The 11,779-nt window shown below is 36.8% G+C and overlaps 1 protein-coding gene across 1 annotated transcript in view; it reads right to left on the minus strand.

Annotated features, from left to right (window-relative positions):
* The window catches only part of LOC140147977 (protein regulator of cytokinesis 1-like), a 28,527-nt gene extending 19,948 nt beyond the window's left edge, over positions 1-8,579 (minus strand). The window contains 2 exon segments of the mRNA XM_072169795.1: positions 3,066-3,321; positions 8,450-8,579. Coding sequence (XP_072025896.1) covers positions 3,066-3,321; positions 8,450-8,463 — 270 coding nt within the window. The 5' untranslated portion in view covers positions 8,464-8,579.
* Between the last annotated feature and the right edge of the window lie 3,200 nt (positions 8,580-11,779).

Below are 11,779 nucleotides of genomic sequence, written 5' to 3' on the forward strand. Positions count from 1 at the left end.
GGGACCCCCTATTTTTCACTATTTTGATAATTATGGGCGTTTTCTTTTGCTGTTTGTGGGATTCTAATGATTATTTACATAATTTTGGGTCCCCTGGATATATTTATGCAATTTTTACACAAATCATATGTTTTGATGCAAGATTAAGGGCCAATTTAGGATGTGAGGGCGCTGTTCAGCCTAATAGCTGTTACGTATCCCCCCTACTAAAATTTAATCATTTCTTATTATCAAATCAAAGTTACTGATAAATAACATCATCTGTCCAAATTTGAACTCTCAACCTTATTTCACTTGTGCGTGGTACCCATTTGAATATGTGTAGAGACGCTTCCATTGACTTACATGTGATACAAAGTTCGTTGACCCCTGTATATTGCTATGGACAGGTTACCCCTGTATTAAAAATTAGTGCCACGGTCACACCAAATGTGATAAATGGCTGAAAATTTCAGAATATGGATGATTGATGATTATCTCTATATGATTAACTTAAAAATCAAAAATGGTTGCGAAAGGGGTCGCTAAAAGGTAATGCGCCCTCACAGCCTAATTTTACCCAAAAACGTTAATTTTAAGGACACTAACAAGTTTCATTTGACACAATGTGCATAAATGACCTTCCTGGACCTAAAACTATGTAAGTAGATACCAAAAATGCATTACATAATCCTTAATGTGATAAAATTCCCTTAAAACTAGAAAATAAAGGCCAAATCTGCCCCCCCCCCCTTGTGTGTCGTTATTTGGCCGGCACTGTCTCAATTTTTGGCCGATTTCAATAAAATTGGTGTCAAATTACTCAGAACAACAAGCTGCATCAAATAAGCTGGTACCCTAAGCTGTTTGCAACTACACCCTTATACAGCCTATCACTACTGTAATGTAAAAACAAATACCAGAGCATGGATTGTACCACTAAGGCAATCGTGGGTCCTTTATATTGATGGATTAATTTCCAGAGATTAGATGGGAAAAGCCAATCAGAGGAGTTGTTGTTTCTGCTTGATTGCAGATGGTTGTCAGTTTGACACAGTTTGCTAGGAACTACAAAACATAGGGAATGACAGAAACCGGCTATGAATAAAGGAGATTAGGCTTATGAAATGATTAGTTTCCCGTCTCAATTTTTTCAGTGAAATATGAGGTCATGATTTCATTATTCATTATTTTGGAAAATATCATTATTGTCAAAAGTTTCATTTATATGGCTATTACCTATATATTGTTGATAAAAGACCAGGTCAAAACAGGTATTACATCATTTTACATGTATTAATGCTAAGATCATCATTACAGACATTTTGCAACAGATTGACAAAAGATTTGAATTTGTTTTTATAAAAATGAAAAGAAATTTGCAATTTGTGTAATCACTAGAAACATGATGAGGTAATCCTTAAATTTTCATTATTACCACATCCTCTACCACTACATGTACAACTAAGAAAAACTGCTGATTACAGACCTGTCAACCTACAGAAAGAGGGAGACCAAAACCTTGTACATTGTACACAAATCAGGTACCAACAAATTCAACGACTTGAGGTGTGCAATACTTTCAGAATTCAGAGAAGGTTTTGCAGGTCTGAATTGATCACAATAGAGTTATAGATTAAAGAGAAAGCTGTAGCAAAATTTTAAAAGTGAAATTTGCATCATCATTCATTTTCTGTTGTTCTTGCATTCAAATTTGCCATCACTGGAATTTTCAGAAAACGGGTACTGTCCCTCTTTTTCACTTTGGTAAACCCCAAATGAGGGACAGTCCCTCAAAATGAGGGACAGTTGGCAGGTCTGTGATTATGATCAGCAGGGGATGTCATACATTTTGAGAGTTTCAATTTTTGATTATTTCCATCTCAATTTTCAGATAATTGACTTTTAAAGTTTTATATGAAAATAATGAAAGTTTTGGTCAAATTGAAAAAGTTATGAGGGCGGGTGACGGGAAACTAATAATTTCAATTCATTAGCCTTATAGAGATGCCAACATTAACATCCAGAAAATAGGGAGCAAGGTCTTAGCTAGCCACCCGTCTGACCGTCATTTTAGACGGCCAGTTTGCTCCTGGGACGGGCAAAATTAATACCTTTGACAGATGCTATTTTATAAATTGTATGTTTTGAGAAGCTAATTGCCCTTTTTAGTAGACCCAATTTGCAGAACAAGGCCATATCAGCACATATTTGAACTCTTTGAACCCCCTGGGCTATAGATGTCTGGTAAATGTTTTAAGGTCAAATTAGGACAGGCAATTTTATTCAAATGATGGGCAACCCTCAATTTCTAGCTAAGACCCTGATGATAGGGAGGATTCAAACAAAAATAGAGAGGTTTTCAAAATTATATGCAACTTCAATGGCACATAACTTGCCAGAAATAGGGAGGTTGTCAAATTTGGGTGTCATAATGGACAAAAATATTTCCAAAATTAGGGAGCCTCCCTCTAAAATAGGGAGGGTTGGCATCTCTGATTAATCCGTCTTGGCACAAGTTGAGAGTAGCACCATGTTGTATTTTGCAGCAGGGGTCGCATTTAGAGTTTGCGCGTCCAGGGACTCCTTATTTTTTGATTTTGCCCATTTTGGACTCCTTAAATCTCAAGTTGAAAATGACCAAAGGGTCCGATAAAAACTGTATGGACTCCTTAAATCATCAATTAGAAATTTTAAAAATAAAAAGATCAGTAAATCTTTTGAATCACCATAGGCCAACAACACTACGGTATAAATAATTTCACTGGAATATTTGACAAGTTCCGAAGTTTAGAATTTCGGACAGATGGACTCCTTAAATTCTCATCGGACCCCTTAAATGTTGGTTTTGCAGGTACCAAAGGGTCCAGAAAAATTAAATTGGACCCCTTGATTTTTTGTGCTCGCGCTACCCCTGTTTTGCAGTGGCATTTGCAGCCGTATACACACATGTAGAGGGGCAATTTGTCCATACGCTGGCAACGCAACCGTGTAAATGCACTGATTCGAATTTACCACAGCAAAATCCAACATGGCGCTATTCTCAACTTGAGACGAGACACTCTATTTAACAGTGACAAGCATACCTCATATGGTGCTACAGCTAATTCTTGACTCAGCTTGAAGATCTCCTCTCCGCAGGTTTCCACGCTTGTCAGCAGCCTGTTACGCAGCTCCTTTTCCTCCGATACCATCTCCTCTAGCAGATTACGCATGTGCAGCAGTACGGTATTCTGTCTCTCTGTCCGATTTTCCTGGCAGATTCCGATCTCTTCCCAGATGCTCTGGAGATTATCCAAGGCTTGCTCCAGGCAGGTGGAGATCTCCATCTTCATGCTCTCCCTGTGACAACATATTGTAAAACAAAACAATGTTTGTCAAATAATTACGAAATTCATATATTTTGTCAAAAGTCTACCATGATTAAACACAGCATACTTAAAATTAGAATTATGATTTAGTTGGAACTGAAAGGCAATATGAACTGAAAGGCAATTAGACTATGACATAGTCGGATTTTTGATATTAATCATGATGAACGCATTCAGTTGAACTCGAAATTATTCTGGATATATAGTAGAATGTATTATGGTACAATTTTAAGCATCCTATAGGAGTTTAGGCAAGAAGTACAAGAAGCTGTGTAATTAATATTATGACAAACTATGCAACTATTTAAGGGGGTACTACACCCCTGGCCAATTTTGTGCCTATTTCTGCATTTTTCTCAAAAATTATAGCGCATTGGTGACTGACAGGTAATATATGTATATTATAGGGGCAAAGACTACAACTACTGCACTGAAAATTCAGCAACTCAAGGCAAGTAGTTATTGATTTATTGATCAAATATTGGTTTTCCCTCATTTTTGACTGTAGCTCCACAACTGTTGTCTGTGCTGAAATAGAATTTCCAGTGCAGTAGTTGTAGTTCTTGCCCCTATTATATACATATCTTACTTGTCACCAATGCGCTATAATTTTTTGAGAAAAATGCAAAAATAGCTACACAATTGGGCAAGGGTGTAGTACCCACTTAAGCTACAGGAGCTTTACTTAGTGCAAATTCTAATTGAAATCATGCAATTGCATTGCACTAGGTTTTATACATATCCCATGATACCGTTGTGCAGAGCTACTACGGTATGGGTTCCCTGTACTACATTATGAGTACAAATTTTTTTTTTATGAACCCCAGAGTTCTATTTGCCTTTGTTACCATCATGACCATACTGTTGATGTGTGAATTCCAGGTTAATTTTGATTAAAGCTGAATTTATACTCCATCGCTATAGAAAAATTATTTAATTCTTGTACATCGTTGAAAATTCAACTACGCTTGTTACTCCGCGACTAATCATGCTAATACACAAGCGTACAACGCTACTCTACGCGTATGCGAGGTTATCTGCGTACAACAGCTTACTACGCACACTCGCACAGCCACGCAAAGAGCATGTTCCACGATGTACACAAATAAAATAATTTTTCTATATAAATAGCGATTGGTTTTTACCCAAAACCAATGGCAACTTGGCAATGAGGTAGAGCGCTTTCTGTTGCGTTCGGAAAAGCGTGCTACCTTATTCACTGGTCAAATACCAATCGCTTGTCGTTCAGCGATTGAGTATAATATAAATTCAGCTAACTGGTACTCATTTTTCTCAGCCAAAATTGTGTTGTTGAGTGAATATTTGAAATTTGATTCAGGAATAATAGACAAAGGGATAGGCATCCCAAGTTACGTAACCAAACCGGAAGATGTAGCAGAGATAAAACAAATTGGGATATGACAGCTCATTATAAAAGTAATTAAAGTATGGAAGCTGCCATTACCCTGCCATCGCGTAGGCCTGGAACACTACCGTGATTTCTACCGGCTATATTGCGGCGGGGCTCCGCGTTCAAGTCATGAAAATTACCCGTAAAATCGCGGCTTGCTGCATCCACGGATAGACTTTTTCAAGCCTGCTACAGTGCATTTTTTTCAAATGTTGAACAGCTTTTTTAATACTTTTAATTATATTTTTTAGCGCATCCATGAACTTAATTTATCAAATGCATTAAATCAACCAACAATCCCGCTATCCGGGCCAAGATTTATACAAGAAAAATACTGTTTCAATCACAAAAATTAACCTAAATTTCGCGCATACACGTAAGACTTAGCGATAGTCTATTCAGATATCGTTGTCAAGCTCGAGGTGATTGACCTCCAATGATTGATAGTTGGGAACGCGAACTGTACGCGATGCTGAACGCGTAGTCAAGGTAGCTGGGTGCTAAAGTAAAGTGGGTGCTAAAACCTCAAATGGCGACCTCCATGCGTGTACCGGGGGGTGCTAAAGTGGAACCAAAACAACAGCGGGAATTGTGTGTTAAATCGACATAGAAAAAAAAGGAGGGATCAGCGAAATTTACTGTCAGCCCTGAGCCCTCTGGATGTAGCCTATAATTAAAGACAGAGATAAAAACAATTTATCGCGTCTGATGTCACTGTCAATTACGATCCTTGATTGGTTTACACAGGTTAATCAGCGCGTAAAAGGAAGACCAAACCCACGTCAATTGCGGCATACACATCCAGCAGCCTATCAAATAATAACCAGCACCAAAGACTGCCACAAGTATTCCTACCTGCCAAAAACAGTCAAAGACTGGAACAACTTGCCGTATTCTATTACGCAGATAACTGAGCCAACAAGTTTCAAGGAAGCTGTGCTTCAGCACCTTCGCCAAGACTAACTTTTCACTCCGTGTCAAGACACTACCCTATCGCCTGGCTCCAGCATTGGGAGTGTTGTATAGTATACCTACAGATACAGATACATATAATAGGTATCCCAGGCAAACCTTAGTCATGTTAGTTACGGTAACACATTTGCTAGTCAGCCAAATTCGCCGACAATGTCAATGCATATTTACAAATTTAAAACAACTGGAAGGAAACCTACATAAATATGTTTTCTAATTCTATACTTCACTTGACCCTATATATGATTTTTAAATTTTTATGGTGATAAGACAATCGCACATGGAATTTTAGAGGATTTTGATAGCAGTTCCATTAAAAAAGCTGCTATCATAATGAGACTAAGATCTAGAAACACCCCGAAATGCCGTTTTGGGGAATTTTGCTAGCTGAATCTTTTTGATGAAAGTCAATCTTTGACAAGATGTAACTTTGCTACGGAAAGTGCTATGAAAAAAAAGGTTATCAGTTTTGGCTTTGTTTACTCAAGAGCTTTAATTTGATATATAAAATGATGCAGTTTAATGGCAAATTTGAATTCACCTACATGCCTAGCATACCTATATATAAGTTAACAGGTTTACAATTTTAAAATTATATTTTGAGTACATACAATATATATATATATTCTGTAGTAAATCGATGAAATGACGGTGATTGTTCAGGTATTTAATATGCTTGATAGAATTAAACTGTCTGACCAGCTAGTACATTCTCCTCCGCCGTCAGTGTGATTCCAGTCACCATGGGCATGGTCACTCCAGTCTCTCCACGTACCGTGCATGCGTGTTGCGAAGGTGGAGGAGACTAAAGCTGTATTGACGAACACGCATGTGTCAAAAATGATGTAGCCTAGGTCGAACAATAGTGTGACGTAGTTCCCGACATTGTCCCTATGAACTCTCAGTCTCAACCTGGGCATGTGGGTAATTTTTTACATATTATCTTGCTGTCACTCATTGCCTGTAATTTACCAGCATCCTCTGGCAACCCCGGCCGAAGGAATACGCGTATGCCGTATACGGAACCATGGGACTGCACGTTTATAATAGCCCAGCGCCAGACAAGCGGCTAGGGGACGCAGGGGTAACCTTGTCAATCAATGGTTGTTCTATTGTCCACCAAAGTTAAGCTTGTGACATCACCAATACGTTTATATCCATGATCAATCCAATCGATAGGCAATTATGCCCAGAGGACCACTGTGCGAAATTTACCAAGTTTAACGTGCGCGCATTTAAATCTGCATGGAATAAAAGTTAAATAATTGTAAAATATTACAATTTGAAATGAAATAAAAATTTATAATAATAATGAAAAATCATCACAATGTTATAAATAATGATAATAATAATAACTTTTATATTAAATCATTATAAAGCTACCAAGTAATCTATATTTTAATGTGAAGGTCTGAAAGGCCATCCCGGCAAACACAAATCATTTTTGGGTTTTGGTTTTGGTAAAAACGTTTTAATAACATTAAATGTCGGGTTATGAAAGGTCATGAAAACATTTTAAAACGTTTTGTATGGAAACACACTGCAAAAATATTTGTTAAATGTTTTCAAAATGTTATTGAAAAATATTTTCTGCAAACATTTTTTGCCAAATATTTTGTGCACCACTTAAATAATGATATGTTTGAGAATATTTGCAGTAAGTTATCAAAAAAATGTTTTTGAATGTTATGAGAAAGTTTTATTCCTTATATACCCTTTATGTAACCCGACATTTAAACATTTTCTGGCAACCTTTTCTAACCTTTTGCTAATGATGTCGAAAACTTTTGTGTTTGCTGGGATAATTGAACATAATTCAAAATTGAATAACACAATATATAAATAATAACAAAAATAATAATTGCAAAACTATACTAATAAATATGTATTAGGCCTATACTCAAAAGACGCATTCCTATTTGTATTAACAATTTGAGAATTATTAAAGTGCTTAGTTTTAACCAAACAAAAAACACAAAGCGCATCTTAATATAACATTTTTCTGCTAAATTGAATTGGTATTTGTATTCAAGTTAGGCCTACATTTTATGACACGATATAGTCATGCTGTTCCGTTCGTGCGGATATTTATAATGTAGGCCTATAACGTTACGAATTCATGCATATAGGCCTACGGTATATGATAATGATAAAAAACAATGTTTTAATTTCGTGAATAAAACAAATCTTATATACCTTATATTCTTATATTAAAAATAAATATTATCATTATTTTGTTTATATTTTTATTATTAGGTGTTTTTTTTTTAAATCGTAATCATAAAGAATAAATTAAGTCATGACAACTTGTTGTTGAGTGCTGAATCCAGGTATCTGGCTGAATCACCTCGTAAAGTATTAAAGTGCTTGCCCGTAGTAGCTTAAATTAATTCCATGATCTTGATCCTACTTTTATCGATATACATCGATCACTTATCGGATTAAGTATTGAACACAACAGATGAAGTATTTGATTGACAAGGTTACCCCTGCGTCCCCTAGCCGCTTGTCAGCGCCAGCGGCGGCGGTTGGTCATGTTGGTGCAGTATTATCAAGACAAGATTGGCATGGCGAATTTTTAAGCTTACTTCATCATGACAATTTTTCATGTTTACTTTACTGACACATCTCATTGCTCAATATCCAAGTATTTTTCATAATATACATCTTTTCATTCCCTTATATTTGATCACTTAATTTGGTTTAACATACATACCGCTTGGATACCATTTTTGGTGTGTTTTTGTAGTAAAATCATCCACTCTAAATCTTGATCAGCAGCGTGTTTACTTCCTGAAAAACAACGTCTATCGAATTTTAAACCTGGTGCATCAAAGACGAGTTGTGATTGGCTGAGAACTGAGAGCTCAACGCATTATAGAGGACGCTGTTACACCTAATCTTCGGGACAGGTAGGGCTAGACACTAAAATATAATAAAGACTGGATTGGTTAAAAAAATATATATAATTATTATATAATCCAGGCCCTGATTTGATTTATTTAAAATTAATTGAAATTTGTTATACTGGACAAAGAACGTACTGCTATAGTATACTGCGCCAATAAAATATCCTTACACTTGGAAAAATAATCATAATTTCAAAACTGAACAATATTGGGGTAAATTTGTTTTTTTAATAGACTATGCACTATTATATCTAATTCTGCACATTATGACACCACATTGAATCCAATGTGACCTCAAGAAGTAAAGTTACATGCAATTGAATAGACGAAGGTCCAGTTTTAAGTGACAAACTGGCCTATACAAGGCGCAAAAAGATTCCCAACAAGCAACCGGGACAAGCAAAACAAAGAGACAACACAGTTTCTTCAATGAAGCGTTATTTAAAGCAGTTTTTATTTCAGTTTTTACTTCTCTGTTCTGTACTTTTCATAACTTTCATTTTATTTGTCAGTTCTTTTGTTTCAGTTTTCTTTTGTTCCTTTTGTTTTAAATCAAAGCCAAACGCATAAATTAGCCATTCACCACTCTCAAACCAGATGTCTAGTCTGTGGAGTTTTGAATAGGCCAGTTTGTCACTTTTAAAACTGGACCTTCGTCTAATCAAATGCTTGTATAATAGCTTTGCTTCTTGAAGTCACATTGGATTCAATGTGGTGTCACAATGTGCAGAATTAGATAGTGCATTTATTAAAAAAACAAATTTACCCAAATATTTTTCAGTTTGGAAATTGTGATTATTTATCCAAGTGTAAGGATACTTTATTGGCGCAGTATATATATAAATTGTCTTGTGCACTTGTGCGAAGCCTGTGGAATGTCTCGTGATAGCATCCTCTTCAAGTTATGACATTTTTCAGTAGATATCCACGAAAATTTTTTAGTTGATTCAGATTTTGCGTTTGCGAGTTATTCATGATTTAGTGTATTACACTGCTCCATAAGCCACTGTTGTAATTTTGTGGTGGTATACCAGAACGAAATTTGGCGATATTTGCTAAACGAATTAATCTGCAAGAAATTTTGGAACATAAGTGGCTGTGCAATAATTATGCCCCCACCCTCTCGGCCTGCCAAAAATCTTTGCCCCCCCTTTGAACATGCCAAATTTTTGGGATCCCAATTTGCAAACCATAAATGGTCTAGATGAATGTTGCAAGCGCAGCGAGCAGGAAAATGTGCATATTTAAGCATTTCCATACCAGTAGGCCTACTGTTTTCCTAAGCCTTTTAGAGCGTTTTATTAAAAGGCGCCCCATGAATGTGTGCCAAAATTGCTTGCCCCCCCATTTTACCCTCCCCAGGGCTCATAATTATTGCACAGCCTAAAATATTATGTAGCCAGTGGTATAAAAATTTTAACTTTTTTTTAGAAAAGTGCGGGGGGGGATGGGATGAGGCTGTGGATGACAAAATGCCCCTTTAATGACGGAATCTGGGGCCATAGTGGTCAATGACAACGTATTAAAAGTGTGCTGAGGCTTATGGATTAATGTCTCTTGTGCGCCTAGTAGCGCACTATGAATCATTGGACACAATCGATTTGGATTCCAGATGGGCAACAGGGCAAGTACTAGGCCCCGGAGGAGGGGGGCAGGTACCGGTACTCAAAAGGTCCAAATCTTGGTCCTCTCTCTCAAAATCCACCTCTAGTCCAAAATTTGAAAAAAAAACTTTTTCAAAATTAACCCCCAAATAAATCCTGGTTACGGGCCTGAGAGTGTCTCAAAAGTTATACCCATCTGCCTAGCTATACCTTCGGCCACTGCACATTGGGGCTGTGAAATAATTATTAGCCCAGGGAGGGTAAAATTGGGGGGAGCAATTTTTACCCAGCCGAGAGGGGGAGGGGGCAAGCGATTTTTGGCACACGTTCATGGGGCGCCATTTAAATAAAACGCTCTTTAATATGCAAATTTTCCTGCTCGCTGCGCTCACAACATATATATCTAGACCATTTAAGGTTTGTAAATTGGGATCCCAAAATTTGGCATGTGGAAGAGGGGGGGGCAAAAGAATTTTTGGCGGGCCAAGAGGTGGGGGGCAAATGATTTTTAAGCGAGCCATTCAGAAATTTTAACCCGGGGCCGGGGCTCATAATTATTGCACAGTGCCTAAACGAGATTTTGCATAATTTCTGAAATTTATTGCCAGTGGCGGTGCCAGGAATATTTATGGGGGCATTGAAGGGGCAAAGTGAATTTCAGGGGGAAATCAACAAATTTTGTGAAAATTTGCTGCAAAAGGTAAAAATTGTTGGTAATTTTGGGTTTTTACTGGGGTGCCGCCACTGTTTATTGAAGCCATTGGCCTATGCCAAGTATTTTTTTAACAATTATTAAACACTAAACTTGACACAGTGACTACTTAAAATATTAGTTAATAAGAAACATTTTTTTTGCAATATTAAATAACAGGGAGGTTGCTTGGAAAGCATGATTTGAACACTTTACCACAAAGAACAAAGCGAAGAAATCTGAACATTTTCTCTTTCATCTTTTATTTGATACCTTTTCATAATATAGAGTATACAAATATATACTGCCATGAGAGGTTCTGGTTAAAACTACGAGCCCGAGGTGAGATCAATAGTACTATTTTCCTGAGGGACGCAACCCTGAAGGGAAAAGTATTAATTGATCTCAACGAGGAGTCATAGTTTTAACCAATATAGGCAATATATATTTGCTTTATATACTTCATTAATATATTCTATGTTCATTGATTGGTTAAAAGAAAATTATTCAACATTTGGACTCTCAGCTTCTATCCTGAATGAACAGCACAAGGCAAATTGAGCACAACCTATATATTTATGCCCTTCAAAAAAAACGAACAGGCTAAAATCAGGCTAACCAATATGGCAGTTGCGCGTACATAAACTGTTCAGTCGCATCGGATGGCCAAAAGTACTATTTATGGCTCATCCAGGACATTGAAAATACTATTTCAGCTTACGGGTACTATTTATGGATGGGGGTACTGAGGGTAGAACAGTTTTTGGTCATGCGATGCACTTTTAACCAATCAATGAACAAGAATATATTAATGGAATTTGATATATTCTCTTTCTATACTT

This window comes from Amphiura filiformis, chromosome 3, assembly GCF_039555335.1.
Source record: "Amphiura filiformis chromosome 3, Afil_fr2py, whole genome shotgun sequence".
NCBI lineage: Eukaryota > Metazoa > Echinodermata > Ophiuroidea > Amphilepidida > Amphiuridae > Amphiura > Amphiura filiformis.